The following is a 21,220-nucleotide window of genomic DNA, read 5'->3' as shown; positions in this document are numbered from 1 at the left end:
AATGTTACCAGTAAAAATTCAACCAAACACCACACAACATTCGAGCAGCATTTCTATTACTAAAATTCTCCAATATTTCTGCTACCACCATTTCTGTTATTTTTAAAATTCCTTGCCAAACTAGACCTAAATAAACTTTTGGTTTACTAAAAGATATTCAAGATTTCATTCTAATCACCCAAAGATGCAATCAAACGTCCGACATGTCACTTTGACAAAAAATTTCTTAAAAAATTATTTATTATTTATTTTATTATATTTAATGCCACATAAACAACAAAACATTTGGAATTAATGGTTTCTTGAAAAAAAAATTGTTTTATACTGGGACCATCTTAAATGGTAAAGTCTGGGGTCAATTTACCGAGCATTGGGGCAACCAGAAGCATACGGTTCGAAATACAAGGGGTGTAATCCACGTGGCACTTAATCAGACTGGTTGTGCCCCAATAGATCACGGAAAGCCAATCACTACAAGCTGGGGCCCAAAAAAAGGTTGGGGAATAGTGAACCTCAAACACTGAGAGAAGAAGATGCATCAGCTCATACATCCATGGCAAATCGCCTCCAATGGGCACATTGTCGAGAAACTCCACAGCTCGTTCCCCCTCTTATCTCTTCCCTTCTGTCATCGCGTTGGCTTCTCTGTCACTCACTGCTCTTATCATCTACAAGGTCTTCCCTGTCCATTTCCTTTCGTGTGTATTAAATGGGTATTTGCTTGGGTTTCTGTTTCCCCGGAAGTTGCTTGAGTTGTTTTTGGTTACAATCACTTGGTTTTCCTCTCCTAATTATTGATTGCCTGACTAATTTGTTGGTCTTTCTATGTTGGAAGAACACCCAGAAACTGATTCCACACAGAATAGATTGAGATTTTTGACAATCATGGTTCTCACTCTTGTAATTGGTTGATGGGTTGATGGCTTTGCGGGTTCTCTGTCTTATATGCTTTAAGAAATCGATTCATTGTTTGTTTTTGGTGACAAAAGCATCGTTTTCATGAGTCCAGTCAATTGATTGCTTGGTTGACAGCCTTGTGGATTTTTTGATCTATGCTAAAAGGCCAGGAAAAGTTATCTGAAAAATTGTTTTCTTGGCTGCTTTTGGTGAGAACAAAATAGCATTATTTTTTATTTAAATTGATGGATTTCTGGGTTTTCTTTTCCTGAAAGTAGGTTGATGACTTCGTGTCGCAGACCAAGACAGTCGCAGGTCACAATTTAGATCCGACACCATGGCACCCTTTCCCACCAAAAACCTTCCCCGAGGAGACCCGTCAATCCCGCGCTTACAAGATAATCCAATGCTCCTATCTAACTTGTGGCCATAGCAGCATCAGAAGCACTGGCACCAGTACCTCAAAGCGAGTCAGTTCTGAGCTATCACGGGATAGCCTTCACTGCCCCGAATTCTTCCGTTGGATCCACCGGGATCTGGAACCATGGGCTCGGACCCGGATATCAAGAACCCACATTGCGGAATCAAAGAACTATGCTGCCTTCCGTGCCGTGATCTCAAGTGGGAGGTTGTATGTGGATCTGTACTACGCATGCGTGCAGAGCCGAGCCATGTTCACCATCTGGGGTTTGTTGCAGCTTCTCAAAAGGTACCCGGGGATGGTTCCTGATGTGGATTTGATGTTTGATTGCATGGACAAGCCCAGTGTTAACAGGACAGAACATGCCGACATGCCCTTGCCTCTGTTTAGATATTGCACCACCCAGGAGCACTTTGACATACCTTTCCCTGATTGGTCTTTCTGGGGTTGGTAAGGATCACTAATCATCATTTGCCTTGATTTTCAAAGTTATTAATTTTAATTGTGACTTGAATTTGTGATATTTGATGTCAAGAAATGGCTTTGCTGCATACCATTTAGTTAGTTAGACCTGCATTTGAAGATCCCAATATAGGATAAATAAAACTGTTAAGCATGATTAATGGATTTTGAGGATGAATCTGAACTTGGTAGGGGATAATGAGTCAGATTAGTCAAGAAAGAGTTGCTTCAAAGGAGAGCCAGCATAGTTCTGCGGAGGCTATTGCAAATTTTGCTTCTTGTGAATCAAATTGATACCGGTGTCAACTATCAACAAAGGTTCTACAGTTTTGATTATGAGATGTTGGCATGCATGAGTCTTCACGGTTAAAGAACTTGTTTTCCTTACCTCTTAATGTGAGACATAACTCATAAGGCACTATTTTGCCAAATGCGATTAGATCAATTTACTGTTTCATGCCAGGAAAGTGTTCCTTTCTCAGTTTCACCCATGTTTGTTCATCATTACTGCAAGTGGTTTATTGAAGGTGATCAACATTTTTGGATGGATCAACCTTTCCTAAATTAAACTTTTAAGTATCAAGGTTGTGATGATATATCACACACACAACGGTTGTGCTTGATATACTCATTTGTTTTCCCAGTTCTGCACTGATCTTTGAAGTATGTGACATGTACAGGCCAGAGATAAATATAAGGCCCTGGGATGATGAGTTTCGAGATATTAAAAATGGTTCTCAAACAAAAAGTTGGTTGAAGAAGGGTCCCTTGGCATACTGGAAAGGAAATCCAGATGTTGGTTCTCCTATTCGCACAGAGTTACTTCAATGTAATGATTCCAGGCTGTGGAAAGCACAAATTATGCGACAGGTTTAGTTCAAACCATCAAGTGAATATTTTTTTTCGTAATTGAACGTCGTGGATATGACAGACTAAATTTCCAATGTTATTTTACGTGATTCCATACTTTCACTGCATATTACAGGATTGGTTGGAGGAAGGGAAAATGGGTTTTCAGCAGTCCAAATTATCAAATCAATGCAACCATCGGTGAGTTCTATTCTCGCTTTTTAGTCGCTCGTACATACGGTTTCGCATACTTTTTGGATAATGAAGGGAAAAGCTTGTTGGAACTACTTAAGATGATATCTTCTATTATGTGTGGAAATGGAGAGAATGCCCTTTTAGAGGCTCAGTGAGTGTTGCATTGTCTGAACATTGATCCAAGCACCGTATAGTGTAGCAATCTTTTCCTTTGATTTTGGGAATGACACCATCATGCTTCTGATCATTTAGCTTCCTTTCTCCTCATCTTCTCTTGCAGGTATAAAATATATGCTGAAGGCTTTGCTTGGTCCGTGAGCTTGAAATATATCATATCATGTGGTTCACTTCCTCTGATAATTACCCCTCAGTATGAAGATTTCTTCAGTCGTGGTCTCATTCCTCTGAAGAACTATTGGCCTGTATCTTCTACTGATATATGCCAGTCTATTAAATTTGCTGTTGAATGGGGTAATACCAACCCACACAAGGTACGAGTCTAGTTCTTGTCATCATTCATTAAACTGTCAATAATAAATGTCTGTCACTGACATATATTAGTAGGTAAATGCTTGACAACTGTATTGCAACGAAAATTGAAAGTGAGACATGGAAGGATAGGTAGAGGAAATGATGAGGGGAGAGGAAAATGGGAACAAACTAATAGCCATTGACAACTTGAATCATGGTGTTTTTAGCCCTTTAGAGGTGCTATCTGAACTCCAAAAGTTTCTCAAGTCATAGTCAACCAACTTACAGATTTATGTAGTTTGATGTTGTTGTGTAATGCTGGATTCTTGTTTATGGTAGAACTTTTATTTGTGACTAAACAGGCTATGGGAATTGGGAAAGCAGGACAGGCCTTGATGGAAAACATGAATATGGATCGTGTCTACGATTACATGTTTCATCTCATATCGGAGTACTCTAAGCTGCAAGATTTCAAGCCAGTCCCGCCACCTTCTGCTCTGGAAATGTGCGACGAATCCCTGCTTTGCTTGGCTGATTCGAAGCAGAAACAGTTCCTAAGAGAATCAGCTGCTTTTCCTTCATCAGCTTCACCATGCACCCTCCAGCCTGCTGACAGTAATCTAATGGAGAATTTGATACAGCAGAAGAGAAAGACAATCAAGGATGTCAATGATATGCAGAAGCCGAAACAGAAAAATTCATCTAACAACGCAAACAAATGATGTCTATGGCAAACAAATGGTGTCTATGGTTTCAAAAGTTTTGCAAGTGATAGCTTCATAAGAAGCTTAGTGTAATCCTATCTCTGCACATTTACAAATGTACCCTTCTTAGAAAATTAGTGGTTATTGTTATGAATATATCATTATTATGGATGATCCCATCTTACCTACTTAATAAAAATGTAGATATTAAACCATAATTTAATATGGTGGTGGATTAGGTGAGATTTACAAGTATAAATAGGAGTATACTGGAATGAAGAAAAGCACACCAAAAAAATCAGAAAACATTCTTTCATAATCTCTCTTAATTATCTCTTATCTTTCTATATTGCATTAGTACTAAATAGTAATTGCTTTCTATATTATTATAGTAAGTGATTTGCAACATGTTATTAACACGAGTCTCTACCATTAAGGAGTTCGTATCAAATTTTGTTTCTTCAAGTAGCAAGTAAGTGTTTTTATTTCAATCTAAAGTTATTATTATCTTATCATCAAATTCTATTATATAAAAAGTAGAGCACGACTTTGATTCTATGCGATTTACGGATCCATGTAGGATATTATCCAACAAAAAGTTAAATTAAATTAAATTAAAAAATTATATAAAACGAAGAGCACGACTTTGATTCCGCGTGATTTACGGATCCATCATCCATGTAGGATATTATCCAACGAAAAGTTAAATTAAAAAATAGGATATTATCAAACGCACTCCTCTCTCTCGTCCCTTTATTATCCATTATCATTCCCTTCTCATCTTGATTGAGTTCATGGCCGATCTTTCAATTTCACTCCTCTCTCTCTTCCCTTTATTATCCATTATCATTCCCTTCCTCTCTTTCTCACCTTTATTATCCATTATCGTTCCCTTCTCTGAATACCAAGGGTTGGGATCTTGATTGAGTTCATGGTTGTTCTTTCAATTTCTTTCTCAATCCATTATCTGGAGCGTCTAGAATTTCGGCGCTTGGCATCTCGGAGGAATTCCCCTTGCACGCCATGAAAGACGCTTGGGATCTCTGATGGGGTTTCCTTGGTTGGTTCCCCCTTCAACCTTACCACAGGTAACATATGGTCATATGGTCATTCTCATTGTCCTCTGAGAATTTCATACATTTATTGATGCTTTGTAGATATCATTCTTTGTGCTTAGGGTGCTCCTGGTGTTTAATTTGATTCAATTGAGTTTCGGTAGTGGGGTTGAAGAGATATGATTTCAGTAGGTTGTATGTAATAACTGCATTAATATTGATACGTTTAACAGTTCAAGTAAGCTCTAATCGTCATTAACCTATTCAAGAGATATGATTACATCATAAATTTTTTGTGCGTTGAACAACACTTGGATTCCTTCATGCGAATTAATTCTTTTCCTCACAAATTGTGCTATAAATAGTGGATTCAAAATCATGCCACACAACATAAACAAAATTTCTTCTGTGAAGCTAACATAAAAGTTTTTTGTGAAAATGGAGAAGGGGCTGCTTAAAAGTGTCAACCCATCCCAAATGGATTGTGATGTTGTTGTAAGAATAATCCGACTTTGGGAATCACAGAATAGGAAGACGGGTGAAACTATAAGTCTCGAAATGATTTTGCTTGATCATGAGGTGAGATTTTGTGCAATGCTTTTCTCATATTTCAATGTGCCGCAACACGTCGATAATTGCTGACGGATTGCACCTTTCTTTTACATTGCAACAGGGGACACAAATCCATGCCATCATTTGGAAATGACAAGCGGAACGCTTCCGGGATAAATTAGAAGAGGGAAAAATATACAAAATTACGCATTTCAAAGTCATTGAGAGCAAAGAGAAGTACAAACCAATGGATGAAGAATACACCATCGTATTTCTGTCGAACACTAACTTGGTAGAAATCTCTGAAGATGCTGCTGTTTCTATTGACTATCACAAGTTCTATTTTCAAGATCATCAAGAATTAATCAAACGCCTTAACAACCACGTTTTTCTTTTAGGTATTTCTGAATTTTAACTTCATGAGTAATGTTTCTCTTGACAAACTACTATTGACATGACATTGTTGAATTAATGTAGATGTTATTGGCCTGCTGATTGGTGTGGGAGATATTGAATCCACTTTGGCGCATGGGTCTATGGTGGACAAGATGGATATGGAGCTTCGACTTGAGGGGTAGATGCATTTTAATTTCTATTCATTTGAAATATGTTGGACATGAGAATCAACATTCTTAAAAGGGAAAATCCTTTTTACTAGGGTTAAACATCATATGCAAATCAATTAAGATGACTTTAAAAAAAACCTTCCTGATATTTATCATGTTACTATGCAAAAATTTCCAAATGAAGGTTACTTTGTGGGAAGACAAAGCTTATACCTTTATGAGCCTGATCAAGGAGGCTAAAGAGCAGCCATATGTTGTTGTTGTGACGTCTACAATTGTTAAGACATTTTACGGTATTCATTAATATCGCAAAAAAAATTAGCAAGATATAGCTTAAATGGTGGAATATGTTTGAAATTTTTATTATGCAGGTCAACATTGTTTATCATCTACCGGGGCTACCAAAATTTATATCAACCTCGATATACCAGAGAACAATGAGATTATTCAAAGGTAAATGAACTACATCTGTAACATGAAAATGGTTTTTATATTCTGAGGTGTACAACTAAAAATTTTCAATGAGAATGAATTTGGTTATGCAGCTACGAGTCGAGCTCGGATGGTGTCACAATGATTGCAGGAAAGTTACCTCCTAAATTGACGACTCATGAGCAGATGATAACAAATAGGAAAAAAATTTCAGATTTGATATCTATGCAGCCTCCAAAAATAAAAAATAATGTGGTCATGGTGACTCTTCTTGCTGGAATTCAAGAGGTGCAAAATAAACTGGGTTGGTATTATTTCTCTTGCGAAAATTGTAAGAGAAAGTTGGAGAAGTCTGGCAGTGTCTACCGCTGTGATTCATGCAACCGTATCTCGGTGTTCCTAATACGAGGTACGCATTTGACTATGTATTTTCAATCAACTTCTTTTCATATATTCTATTGCCAAAAAAAGCCTTAAAGATACGAAATTTCTTTTATTGTTACAAAGTGATATTATTGGTAAAGGATGATACTGGCGAAACAACACTTACTTTGTTCGATTGTGAGGTTTTGCAATTAATAGGAATTACATTGTCCCAGCTTATCAGCCATCATGATGGATCTACGCACAATCTACCCAATCAGTTTGATCACCTTCGTGAATGAAGATTACACAGTTTCGAAAATCTTTGATATAGGCAAAGATAACATTGGAGGATCTGAAAATTTGTTTTCTGCCAAAATCAAGGAAGAAGAGCCACATGAGGTAACTGCAATTGTTTTATTAATGTGAATATAATTTAAATACCAATCGAATAAATTAAAAAAATTTATATCACAAATACTTTTCTTATTTATCATGAAGTTCCATTATTTTCCATGTAGGCTAGCAAGAGTTATGTAGTTGATGTTGGGTTGGTACCTGCAAAGGTTCTTGAAAAAAATGTAAACTTGACGATAATAAAATTTAAAAAACATTCAACTGATTACACTACAATTTTTTTTATGCATTGACTGATTAAACTCAATATTATTTTTTTTGTAGTACCTGGAATTGTCAAAAACCAAAGAAAATATCGAAGGAAATGAAAGCAGCATTGTTGATGTTACAAAAGGAGACATGAATAAAGCTGAGCATGAGATTGAAATCAGTCCCAAAGGGTCCGGGATTATGGTGTACCTAATCCATTGAAGAAGAATGAGAAACACTGTGCCCCTGCCCTACAAAAAAAGGGTAAAAAGAAAGCAAAACTTGGTTCCGATTAACTGTAGTTCTAAGACTGAATGGATCTTTTAATAAAAAATAATAATAATAACCACATTTACCTGCTAAATGTCGAACAAAACTTAGATAAATCTTTCAAGCATGAGCCAATGTAATGATTGTAGACCTTAACTTCAAAAAAATTACAATCTGCCTTAAATCTTTTACGTTTGCTTACATCCGTGATTTAGACAGTCTTTAATTGGTTTCATCTACTCTTATTTTCTTATGTTTATTAAATAATATCTCTGTTGTTTATTACATCATTTTACGGATTCACAAAATATATTTTATTTTTATTACGGGTGTAATTTAAAGTACTTCTAATGTCTTAGCATATTGAGAAAAAGTATTGTAGTTATTTGTTCTTTATCTCACGATAATCTCCTTTTCTACAATTCAAACTCTACTAATCATCATGTTAACAAAGTAATAATAAATTGACACACAACTTAATTTACCAAACTAATTATGTGTCGCGCAAAGTGCGGGCATGCAACTAGTTATGTTAAATTTTGCTAAGTAGGAATTCTTGGCTCTTGATATTTCAGACAAGAATTATTTATCATGGGTCCGTGATGCTAAAATCCATTTTAAGGTTATGGGAAGGAAATACCGAATCCTAGTAAGATCGGGCAAAAGCAATAATTTTCCTTCATCACATCCTTGGAGGATTGAAACTTGAATACCTCACAGTAAAAGATCCTCTACAATTGTGCAATAACTTAAAAGAGAGGGTTGAACACTATAGGATTGTTATCCTCCCAAAAACTCATGATGATTTGATGCACCTGAGGCTGCATGATTATAAATCTCCGTTAGTGAGTATAATTCGACACTTTACAAGATTATCTCACAACTATAATTATGTGAAGAAACTATCACTGATATTGAATAAATTAGTAAAGATATTTTGCACGTTCCATGCCTCAAATTTACTCTTGCAAGAGCAACGTCGAAAGCGCATATTTACTCATTATTTCCAATTGTTTTCATGCTTACTTGTAGTTAGCTAAATAATGAGCTGCTTCTGAAAAATATCAGTCTTGTCCTACTGCTACTATATCATTGCCTGAAGTCAATGCTACTACTACTATATCATTCCCTAAAGTGAACACAGTTGTATATAATAATCGTATACATGGAAGTGATAGAAGAAAGATTAATTCTCTTTTTGAACTAGTTGTTCACCCGCTCTTCGCGCGGCATTAACTTAATTGTATGATTAAAAGTTTTCCAATTTTTTTCTTTTCATGGAGTAAGTTCATCAAGAACTAGAATTTTGGAATGAAATACATACTTCATATGAGCAATGTTGTAAAATATATTAGAAGACACATTATGCCATTTCTATTCAGACATGATTTTATTTCCACCACAATAATAATTACGAAATGAGATTAAAGGCAGATGAGATAATAATTAAGAAATGAGATTAAAGGCGAGAAGCAAAAAATTCATGAATATAGTTCTAAAGCATCTAAAATGGTCATTTATAATTGATATTAATAATATTATGATAGAGGCTCATCATAAACCACAAATTGAATTTTAAAATTAACTGCGCTACGACATTGCATTAGTTTTGAATTATAGGATCGAGTTGTCAGATCATGTTCCTATTGCCTATTGACTCAAAAGTCAAAATAGAAGGCTATATTGAGTTTTTATTTTGATAAGTGAGAAGTGTCTAAATAAAAGAGTAAAAATTCGCCCACCGTGGGGCTCGAACCCACGACCACAAGGTTAAGAGCCTTGCGCTCTACCAACTGAGCTAGACGGGCTTAATATTGGGTTCTTATTGTTCCTCTATAGTATAAGTATATGTTAAAATTATTATTATGTGTTGACACACTGATAATATAAGTATACACAATTAATTATATAAAATTTATTTCAGGAAAAAAAATATCATTGTACTTCAAATTATATTTTCCATCAAATAAACAATGAAAAATATTAGCAAATTTTTGTCCAAACAGTGAAAATTAGTTGACTTTTCATGATAAATTTATTTTTGAGATATATTTTTCACGAGATGTTAGTTTTCCTCCAAACAAACAGAGTATAGGTAATGTAGAATTAGGCTTGGTTCGAAAAACAATTTGGAAAATAACATATAAGATGATTTTAAAATGATGTATTAAATATTAGCATATATGCTATCTAAAATATTTTGACTGTTTGGTTCAGTTTTTAATGATAACATGTATGATGTTAAAATGCTATGGCAAATTACATACAATGTCATTATACAATTTACATAAAAAAATCTATTAATTATTAAATTGTTACACATTGACGGGATTTTCATTCCAGATACCTGTTCAATACTAAGAAAAAATATTTATATTATTAAAATTGCTACGTATTTACACATGTACGTATGTATTGAATATAATAATATTATAATATGATATTGTTATTAATTAAAAAAATAAAACAAACAAGATAAACATCCCACATTTCAAACGGTGTGATGTGGTGGAAAACGATTTGAGAATTTCCTCCGTTTTTAATAAATTTATTTATTAGTCATTTTTCATCATTTTGGATAAATTATTTCATGAGGATATTCCTGGGTATTTGATTGAAAAGGGTGCGATATTTCGGACATTTGGAGATTAAAAATATAAAATGCTACTGAAATGCTCGTTGAAGAAACAATTTGAAAATGTTTGTTAAAATGCTACTAAAATGTGCTATCATATGCTGCTTGGAATTATTAGCCAAATGAAATCTTAGTTACCATGGATATGATATCAAATTATCTTTCCGGTAGACCAATGTATCCTTAATGTAATCATCCATAAGGGTCCATAGTCTATATGTGTCATGCTTACTAAGCAAGATGACATGAAAAGTGTATCATGTCTTATTTTTTTGGTAAAAAAAACCTCTAATTATTCAAAACAACCAATCCTGAAGACATAACATCTTTTTTACTTTTTATTTTTTTAAACGAAACTTCAAAATGTTTTCAAAATACATGTTTGATTTCAAAAAAAAATTATATATTCGGATTCAACATTTAAAACTCCTTCCAAAAAGAGCCATTATTGATAGGTTTTATCTGGGCGTTCTTAATTACATTATTTTATTACATCGTTTTTTAAGTAGTGTATAAAAAATGTGCACCACTTAAAACTAGGGTTGCACGATACCCGTATCATATCCGACCCAAACCACCAACCCGACCCAAACCGCTAAAATCCGACCTTAACCCGCAAAGAACAGTTCAGATATAGGTTAATTAAGCTGACCCGTTTATATAATAAATCGGATATATATTTATGTTAAACCGACCCTTTATAACCTGATTCGACCTTACTCATTCTTAGCAGTTAGCCCTACCACAAATCTCTAGCGACTTGGCCCTACCACATGTCTCTCTCTCTCTCTCACATTCTTACGTCTCTCTCTCACCTTCTCACGAACTCACCCGCCGCCCTTCTATTCTCTCAATCTCAAACCTTGTTCTCTTCTATCTACATCATTTCATTCAATGGATAGGGGAATAGAAAATGGGTATAGTACTCGTTATTCCTCTGTGCTATGATGGGTTTCATCACAAAAAGAGCAGTCAATCTCACTTTTGTCTCTTCGGGGTTCGAACCACTTGTCTCAAGTTCAAGATCTACTCTCCCCAACCCCCGATTTCTCTGAATCTAAGGTTAGATCTTTTGTTTTCAATAGACTTCAAACTTCGCTTCATTTATATGCTTTTAATTTTTTCAACTTCAATGGTTATTTATTTACGTTTTTTGCTTTCTTTCCACTGAGTTTGTTTTAGATCTGTTGAAAGAGCACAAACAAGTGAACAACTGTGTCGAAGAAGAATAAGCCGGTCCAATTTTTTTGAGATTATGAGTTTTGGTGTTGTTAAATGCTCTCTGTTTTCATATTTGGGTTCGCTTCAGAGTCTTGTTGAAGAGGAGTTTGCTTTGCTTTAGAAGCATGGGACGATAATCTCAAAGTAGAGTTTGCTTTCCTTTGAGAAATTGTTGACAATTTTAATTGTTTTAATGTTCTTTTTTAGGAGTTTTTCTAAAGCTTTTATTCGGCCTATAATTAAATTAGCCTTGTGTATTTTTTGAGTTATCTGAAAAACTTGTTATAAACCCGACCCAACTCTTATAAATCCGACCCCAATCCGTATAAAACCTATCCGACCCAACCCATCGTAACCTAAGGTCAGTTAAGGGTTGAAGGAGTGTAATCCGACCCAATCCGACCCTTGTGCACCCCTACTTAAAACAATATTTTATTACATTGTGACAATTCATCCTTTATTACAATATGATAACCTCATAATTACATTTTTCTTACCACATATTGAAAAATGGAAATATATTATTTTTCAAAAATATTGTAATTATTTGTATAACATGAGAAATCTCATTGTTTATTTTAAAAGTATTGAATTATTTGTATAACATGAGAAATTTCATTATTATATTACATTTTCTTTTATAAACACAGACTTTTATTACATTGTTTCAGACTCTTATTAGAATTTTTTTTTCTCAACGTAGATCTTTATTACAATGTTTTAGACTCTAACCATATTGAAATTTGATAGTCAATAGGGAATTAACATTGTTTCCTATAACAAAAATGATATTTAGACAATAACTTATTGAGAAAAACAATATAATTAACTAATTGGGTCTAAAAAAATTGAATTACTTCATGGAATTACATTCAAATAAAATCATATTCTTGTCTAGCATACAAAAAAATGTAATGACATCCAAAATCATGCTGATGTCAATTCCATCTTCAACCTTCCTCAATTGTGTTTCCCGATCTCCATCAAGATATCACAAACCTCCACCTTGTATCGCCACTGCAACCCATTATCTCAAGTCATGACATGGTACATTGTGTTAAATGAAAACAATGTAATAACAATATCCGTTTATAAGAAACAATGTAATAAGAGTCTGTGATAATTAAAACAAAGTAATAAGAGTTATGTTTAATGAAAATAATGTAATTAGAGATTGTGTTAATAAAAAATAATATTATAAGAAATTGTTTTAATAAAAAATAATGTAATAAGAGAATGTGTTAATCAGAAATAATGTAATAACAGTTTGTGACATTAGAAAACAATGTTAATTTCATTGTTTATCAACAAAGCATGTTGTTATTACAGTGATTTCTCTTATAACATGTGTTAATTACATTGTTTATCAGGAAAATATGTACTTATTGTATTTAGATGAACAACAAAAAGTAGAATTACATAACCTTAGAGCAACTCCAACCCAAACTCCTATTTTGGGAGACACTCTCTCCCCTATTTTAACCAAAAATTTATTTTAAGGGACTCTTATTTTAACGTCACCACTCTAACCACATCCCCTATTCTAATATCACATCAAATATTTTAATATTTTTCAATATAACTAACTTTAACTACCTACAATTTTAACTTAGCAACAAATATTACTTTCATATGTGTAATAATATTATAAATATTGATTACAAATGCAATAAATATTACACTAATATTTGTAATATTATAAAGAAGATGTCTATAAATATACTATTCCCCTGTTAATGTTTTTTGAATTTTTAATTGTTTTAGTCAATAAATAAAGATAATTGATTAGGATAGAATAAATAAGTAAAAATAGATAAATTATGTAACGCCCTAACCCAGAATGCGTTACTTTTGGTACCATTTAAATCAAACTATAATTAATTCAATCATCACACAACCGAAAATTTCGACAGCACCTCCCCATAATACGAAGGATGCCAACCTGGAGTAAACACGCAGCAATATCACAAATATATTCACAACCTAGGCAAGACCTTCGACCATCTAACAATTCATAACATAGTTAAATTCTCAAGTCTAAGCAGGGCCTTAGGCCACCTAACAAATCATATCATCAATCAATTTTCATATCTAAGCAGGGTCTTAGGCCACCTAACAATCACACATAATTCCTCCACACACAATAACATGTGTAATCAACTACCAACACAAGTAGCAATCCTACAAACATAAGAAATCGACAGAACACAAAGTCCACAAACCCAGTTCGGGAATCCCGATCACACGGAGCACCCTTCCAACCGTTCATCCCACCATCGAATAGAGATACCACACAATGCGTCTCAACTAAGAAAATAAGTACGATAAAATAGTAATAACATAGTCAAAGTTTAGAACCATCTAGTCCTATCACTCTCCAGGGGTCCATCCATGTCACGCACCCTCCTCCTGATCCGCGACCCTGGTACCAGAACTAGACTCACCTACGAGGAGGGAATAGGAAAAAGAAAGGGTGAGCGAAAGGCCCAGTATGGAATAATAAAGAGTAAGTGACTAATATAAGGCTGAAATACTAAAGAAAGGCATAAATGCAACAATATGATAGCTAACATCATGTACACCAAACACAAGTAGATAACTACACCATACGAGATCCTAACTTGGCCCATCGGCATCCCTATACATATCGGGACCTTGAACAACCCAACGACATCATCGCATGGAGTTTCAATCACATATGGAATCCTAACTCGGCCCACTGACATTCCTGTACTTATAGGAACCCTGAACGGCCCAACGAAATTCCGCATTTCACATCAATCACAACTAGGAGATATACGGGTCCATACCCGACATCTACCATGCGATTACAATGCATATCCAACATGGTTATGTAATAGGGTATACGTACAATATATATATATATATATATATATATATATATATATATATATATATATACACTATACATGATGTATGTTCAAGAGTAATTCATACTCAATGGAAGATTGAACAAGTAGGGTATGCAATATAATTCAAATCACACAACAAAGAAAACACAAAGTGGGGTTGTTCTCCCTTAGGTGCAATTAAGGCGAGAACGCATTATAATGAACAATGGGGAAGGATAAATGTTCTCAATAGAAAGACATATTCAAAGAGAATAGCTAAGGGTGAAATTTCCCTACCTCGCACTCCAAAAATTAGCTATGTAAACCAATACTCAACCTTGGATTTTCCCGGCCTCAACCAATCTATTATTCGGTAAGTCCATCCTCCAAATCAATATACAAACAACTTCAATTTCACATATCTAACACAAATTATTCCAATAAATCAAGAACCCATTACCTTCTCTTACCCAAAACTTTCCAAGTTCTTGAACTTCACCTACTCAAGCTTGCTACTCAACAATAGAATCTAGCAATACAACCATAAACAAGTCTAAATCAACCTATTAAATCACTAATTTCATCTAATTTAAATATTTTCCCCCAAATCTACAAAACCCATAAAACCCTAGAATCCCAAATCACCAAATCTCTAGATTCTAGCTTTTAGGTTTAAGAAAACTTACCAAGGTTGTAGAGACAAGTAGAAGGAAGAGATGCAAGCTTCCTTTAGGCCTCAAATGATGTAGGAACTCATGGATTTGGGTTCGGGTTCAAACCTTGAAAGATTAGAACAAAGAGGGGAATTGAAGAATATGTAAGCTAGATAGAGAAGTCATGAATCAAACTTGAAACAACTTGAAAGAGGACAATCTTACCTTGGTCGATGATCTTAGATTGATGGGAGGGAGGAAATTTGAGAGAAAATGGAATTTAGGGTTTGTTTAGGTCGGGTATTTTAAGAGAAATTGTGAAATGGGTGTTTTTAAAACAATTCATGGGTCGATTTTTAAAGAGGTGTCCGGACACCCTAGAAGGCTATTCGGACACCTCTGCCCATTTGGCATATCTATGCCATTTTATTAAAGCTATCCGGACAGCTTTGAAAAGCTGTCCGGACAGTTACACCTGTAACCTAATTTTTCAGTTTTTAAACCACTTGTATACTCCCAACTCACTCGGTATTTATTTCTCATGGTTTTATATACTCAACACACGTTGTCCTACCTAATTTCTAAAAGAAAAAGAAGTTTGGGGTATTACAAATTACAATTAAGATAATTGTCAACAATATAAGGTCACACAATCTCCTTAGTTTCTCGAAGGTCCAAAACCCATTTCACCACCGAAATCCATTCCACCACCGAAACCCATTTCACCACCAGTTGGGCGATTCCTCTCTGAGGATCTGTAGAGGATGGCGAGGAAGGCAACCAATTTCAGTGGGTTGCAAAAGAAGCTGTTCTGGAAGGTTACGTAAGAAAAGAAGCACCATAAAAAGAGCTCTTGAGCTTCAACATAGAGCAACAGATGGAGATTGTCAGAGGTTCGCACCAATCACACGAAGTTGGGTGGGAAGGAAAGAGAAGTCAAGGGTTGAGAGGAAAGAGAAAGTAATAAAATATTGTTTGGGGGATTTTAGAGTCTCTCCAACTTTGGAGAGAAATTTGAGATATTTTGAGGGACGGGTTGGAAATGACTTTTTGTGCACAGTATCTCTCAAACTAGTTTGTTCCCCAATTTGCTCATTGCGTTGGACATGCTCTTAGATGACAAAACCCCAACACCTTTATTACATAGCATCACCAATGTATCATCAGCTATTAGTTGACTTCATTGTATCATCATTTATTACTGTGAACTATCCTCCAAATCGAAAAATACTCCAACTCAAAATCATAACTAGTGCTTTAGAAAGTAAGATCCACAAACCCCACACCTGGTGTTTTAAAGAGTCAAATCCACAACCTCACACCTTGAGCTTTAAAAAGTCAAATCCACAAACCATTGTCTCTATGCCTTTACCTCACCACGCACCTACATAGAATTCAAAGCGTCCACAAACCACTGCCTCTACAACAGAGGTTGAACAACCATCAACAAAAAATTTGAACCGCAGACAACTCCATTAGAGACAAAGCCAAGCAGATAACTTCGACATACACAAAACTGTTAGAGTACACGTGCTGGCTATGTGTTTGACCACATATGTGTTGTTATGTGTGGATTTGTGTAAGCCACGTGTGTACTATATGTGACTGATATCCTCAAAACTCCACTAGTGTTATTGGAGCCAAGTTGCCTTAGAGGACCTGTGAGAGTCTCGTGCTATGCTGTCGGTGCTTGACCCTCCATAGGGTGGTGGTAGTAGCAACTCTGTAGAGTGTTATTTTTTACTCTTTTCTAAAGTGTTTTTTCAGTATGTGTCTCTATATCCATGAAAATTTCTCACTTTTGTCACTAGTTGAAGCAACTCGGTTGATTAAAGAGGGATCCATGATCAGATTGTGCTGATTTTTGGATAGCACGTTCATCATATATCTTGTTTTAATATGAATGATGTGATTGACATGCATAGTTGTTTAGCATCATCACTTTTTGGAGAGACCATGACTGCAAGTTTATGGTGATGGTGAAGTGTGACGAGTGAGAAGGCTTTATGTATTTTTTTATGTGTGTATTTGATATGGTGGAGTAGTGGAGATGGTGGCATGGTGTATTTGTGGACCCGTGTGGTATTATGGAGTGATTTTTGTTTTAGTTAGCTGTTGGAAATGGTGATGGTGACCATGGGCTTTTGGTGCTGTGTTTCTTTCTCCTTCGTTTGTATGTGTAAATCTTGGCAGAGTTTCTTTGTTTGAGTTGAGAATACTGAGCGGCACAAGGTTGACAGTGGAGACTCTTTGTGGAATGGTAGTCTTTGATGGTACCTCTGGTGGAGCAAAGCAAAGCTTCACGTGTCTTGTTCACTTAACCCGTTTGGAGGTGGGAGGCCTTAAATTTCCTTGTGATAGCCTAGTTGGCTACATTGAGGGGTCTAATGAGAGACTCATAATTGTGTTTGGGCATGTGTTAGGATACCGTTGTGGTTGGAGGTGTGTCTAGCTTAGTCTACAGATTTGCACCCTAAGCCATGTGTGTACTATGTGGCTGTTGTAGCAATTCTAGTAGGTTCTTGAACTAAAATTTTATAATATTTGTTGTATTTATATGTGGTTAAGTACTCTTGTAAGAGTAGACTTCTTTAATGAAAGTGTAGTTTCTTCGTGTCCTCCTCTCATCTCCTCAAAACTCCAACAAAAACCGAGTATATAACTCCGATAGAGGCAACTTTGATCTGAATAGAAATCATCGACCACTGTTACAACTTTGATAGACGCCTCCAACAACTCCGATCGAGACTACAAAAACCTCTGTCTACTCTCGATAGCGGAATCACGCACAAACCAAAACCCAAAGACATGCCTATTAAACTTCGGTGTACCGAGACATGTACGGAGATTACCGTATCGAGAGAGAGAGAAAGATGGAAGGGGGATAGGAGAGAGAGAAAAGATAGAGGTATAGAGGATGAGGAGAGACAAAGAGAGGTGAGAGATAATAAGGAGATAGAAATTCAAATATTAAGTTTCAATTTTTGATTTTTAAAATTTCTATGGTGAACAATTGATGTGGCTTCCCACATCCGTTTTGGACGTTCATGGCTTATATTCTTAGGGATATAAGTCATTTCGTTATCTTTTCTTATACCCAATAAAGAGTAAAAGATATGATAATGTTAAGAAGTCATTACAATGTCTATTCCAATGGTGTTCACAATCGATCCGCAATCGAGGAACCAATCCGAACTGTGATTATTTGATTTTCGGATTCTTTTTTTCGGTTTCGGATATAGTTATAATTTTAGTAAATTTTTAAATATTTTTTCGGATACTGTTTCAGATATAACTAAAAAATCGAAGAATATATATATTATATATTATATAAATATATATTAGATTTTAAGAGTTAGATATTGAGATTGTTGAAACGTCATGGGATGCCAAGTAGTATTTGTAAAACTATGATTATGTTGTCATAACAATTATAAATTAAGATTGATTAATTGAAACTCATGTTGACTTTATCATAACATAAATTAAGATTGATTATTGTTAAAGCGAAAGTGAGGAGACAATTTCATGTATTTTTATTTTCTTTATTTTCTTGATTATATTATTTTTTTCGGTCTTGTAAATTTATTTTACTTTTAATTGTGATGAGATAATATATTTATTATCATTATCATAAATTTTTATCAAATTTTGTTAGATAAAGTTGGAGACGATCATAGATTATTTTCTCACTCTATTTGAGATTTATTCATACTTCTTTTATTTCTTCAAAAATCTAAAACCGATCCGATAAAAAAAATGGTTATTTTGGTTTGATTATCTTAACATATATGGTTCAGTTATGGATTCTAAAATATCATAGTCGAATGGACACCCCTATATTCCATTTATTCAAGAAACTAGACGAATTGAAAACTGCAAATTTAGACCAAATTCAAATTGAAAATTATTGATTGGTATTTGAGCTCAAATAACTTATCAAATCATCCCATAATTCTACTCAAATCAATATAAGCCTAGCTCAAACTCTAATCACGATGGAATCATCTACTTTCAATATCAATGGTATATAGAAAATTGTTTAGTACCACACATACAAAGGAATAAAGGATGCTATCTATCGAAAATGTGAGATAGCCTGGTTGGTCAGGTTGGGGTTTGGGATTTGGGTAGTTTTCCATCCGTTATGGAGGCCTTCATACCCCTCGGGCATGGCTTAGCGCGTGTGTGGCCCATGAGACTTCAAAAAAAAAAAAAAATGCTATCTATCTTTTATTTTTCTTCCCAAAAATAAAAATATGAGATTTTCCCTCACCAAAAATAACAAATATCACCACACATACAATCCTTAGCCGCTCCTACTAGCATTTTACACCGCGACATCTCCCCCTCTTTCTCAATCTTTCTGTTCAATGGCGGATACCGGAGTTGTGACCGTTTACGGTAACGGCGCAATCTATGAAACGACGAAGAAATCCCCGTTCTCCGTCAAGGTGGGGTTGGCCCAGATGCTTCGCGGCGGCGTCATCATGGACGTCGTCAACGCAGAGCAGGCTCGCATCGCTGAGGAGGCAGGCGCGTGCGCCGTAATGGCACTCGAGCGCGTCCCCGCCGACATCCGTGCGCAGGGTGGCGTGGCTCGCATGAGTGATCCTCAACTCATTAAGGAGATCAAGCAGGCGGTGACCATCCCAGTCATGGCCAAGGCCCGCATCGGGCACTTCGTTGAGGCCCAAATTCTGGAAGCAATTGGCATTGACTACGTTGACGAGAGCGAAGTCCTCACCGTCGCTGACGAGGACAACCACATCAACAAGCACAGTTTCCGCATTCCTTTCGTTTGCGGTTGCCGGAATCTTGGAGAGGCTCTGCGCAGGATCCGGGAAGGTGCAGCCATGATCCGCACGAAGGGCGAGGCGGGGACTGGTAACATTGTGGAGGCTGTTAGGCACGTGAGGTCCGTGATGGGTGACATCAGGGTCCTGCGAAACATGGACGACGATGAGGTCTTCACTTTCGCGAAGAAGATCGCCGCTCCCTACGACCTCGTAATGCAGACCAAACAGCTAGGAAGGCTTCCCGTGGTTCATTTCGCTGCAGGAGGGGTGGCAACTCCGGCAGACGCCGCTCTCATGATGCAGCTGGGCTGCGATGGAGTGTTTGTCGGGTCGGGTGTGTTCAAGAGTGGCGACCCGGCTAGGCGCGCGCGAGCTATAGTTCAGGCTGTGACGCATTACAGCGACCCTGACGTGCTCGCGGAGGTGAGCTGTGGCCTCGGTGAGGCAATGGTGGGGATTAATCTGAACGATGATAAGGTCGAGAGGTATGCCAATCGATCAGAATAAGAGATTCTTGACATGCCAACACATGCTAGTTTTGGCTTGAATTACTTGTTTACATAGGTAAGAGATCATTGCATTGCAATGTGCCTCTCTATTCAAGATGATTGAAATAGGTGGTTATAAGGATTGTTTCTTAGTATTTGTAATCTTAAAAAATTGATTGTCGTTTCGATAAGTAAATAAGCAATCTTTTTGGTACTTTTTTTATTTGCGGAAAGATGAGGATGGATTTGTTGTTCATAACAGGGTAAGGTAAATTGCTATAAGCATATTAATCACAGCAACTTCTTTTGTATATTTGGGTTTTAATGCTTTTGCAGAGCTGTGTATGTTTATATGAATGTACTATCTGGGTTGGAACTCTTATCATTTTTAGATCTTCAGTTTGGTACTTTTGTGGTTATGGATGGCCTCTTCCATTGATTTTTGTTGCTGTTTCGCAACAACTACAGTTTGTTTTGGCCCCCCAGGTGTTCTCTAATCTCTATTGCAAAGTCTTTGGTTTTGTGTGAACTAATGTTTTGTTTACTTTATGTAAATGAAATGACGAGATTTAAGATTCTATGTAGCTGGAAGATACTCACATAGTAAACTTGTATTCATAATTTACCTAGAAGTTCATCTTCTAGCATTTACAATAGGAAGTTTTTAAAGTTGGTGATACACCAGGAAGATTTTATGGCAAGGAAGGATGTTCGTCTTTGGATGCATTT

At 35.8% G+C, this 21,220-nt stretch overlaps 4 protein-coding genes and 1 non-coding gene across 7 annotated transcripts; 4 read left to right on the top strand and 1 right to left on the bottom strand.

Annotated features, from left to right (window-relative positions):
• The first annotated feature begins 487 nt into the window (after positions 1–487).
• Positions 488–4,170, top strand: LOC120006212 (O-glucosyltransferase rumi). Its single transcript, XM_038856168.1, has 6 exons — positions 488–675; positions 1,176–1,768; positions 2,461–2,650; positions 2,766–2,830; positions 3,105–3,315; positions 3,658–4,170. The coding sequence occupies exons 1-6, from the start codon at positions 571–573 to the stop codon at positions 4,015–4,017; spliced, it is 1,524 nt and encodes a 507-aa protein (XP_038712096.1). The 5' UTR covers positions 488–570; the 3' UTR covers positions 4,018–4,170.
• Positions 4,171–4,808: 638 nt separating this feature from the next.
• Positions 4,809–8,131, top strand: LOC119982538. Of its 3 annotated transcripts, XM_038825986.1 has the most exons (8): positions 4,809–5,087; positions 5,499–5,633; positions 5,728–6,004; positions 6,084–6,180; positions 6,544–6,625; positions 6,718–7,013; positions 7,204–7,369; positions 7,649–8,131. In XM_038825986.1, the coding sequence occupies exons 4-7, from the start codon at positions 6,135–6,137 to the stop codon at positions 7,218–7,220; spliced, it is 441 nt and encodes a 146-aa protein (XP_038681914.1). In that variant the 5' UTR covers positions 4,809–5,087; positions 5,499–5,633; positions 5,728–6,004; positions 6,084–6,134; the 3' UTR covers positions 7,221–7,369; positions 7,649–8,131. The 3 variants fall into 3 exon arrangements, 1 of the variants encoding a protein (XP_038681914.1); XR_005464421.1 differs by having other exon boundaries at positions 5,502–5,633; positions 6,718–7,369; XR_005464422.1 differs by lacking the exon at positions 5,499–5,633 and having other exon boundaries at positions 6,718–7,369.
• A 1,447-nt stretch (positions 8,132–9,578) lies between these two features.
• Positions 9,579–9,651, bottom strand: TRNAK-CUU. Its single transcript has one exon. It is a non-coding gene; the product is annotated as a tRNA-Lys (tRNA).
• Positions 9,652–11,240: 1,589 nt separating this feature from the next.
• LOC119983406 lies at positions 11,241–12,306 on the top strand. The gene is made up of 2 exons (XM_038827095.1): positions 11,241–11,540; positions 11,661–12,306. The coding sequence occupies exons 1-2, from the start codon at positions 11,392–11,394 to the stop codon at positions 11,818–11,820; spliced, it is 309 nt and encodes a 102-aa protein (XP_038683023.1). The 5' UTR covers positions 11,241–11,391; the 3' UTR covers positions 11,821–12,306.
• Positions 12,307–19,485: 7,179 nt separating this feature from the next.
• On the top strand, positions 19,486–20,801 carry LOC120005980 (probable pyridoxal 5'-phosphate synthase subunit PDX1). The gene has a single exon (XM_038855861.1). It carries the CDS (start codon positions 19,578–19,580, stop codon positions 20,508–20,510), a length of 933 nt encoding a protein of 310 aa, XP_038711789.1. The 5' UTR covers positions 19,486–19,577; the 3' UTR covers positions 20,511–20,801.
• Positions 20,802–21,220: the final 419 nt, after the last annotated feature.

Source organism: Tripterygium wilfordii, chromosome 2 (genome assembly GCF_013401445.1).
Source record: "Tripterygium wilfordii isolate XIE 37 chromosome 2, ASM1340144v1, whole genome shotgun sequence".
Taxonomy (NCBI): Eukaryota; Viridiplantae; Streptophyta; class Magnoliopsida; order Celastrales; family Celastraceae; genus Tripterygium; species Tripterygium wilfordii.
The sequence above is the reverse complement of the archived record's forward strand: the minus strand, read 5'-3'. Positions and strand labels throughout refer to the sequence as shown.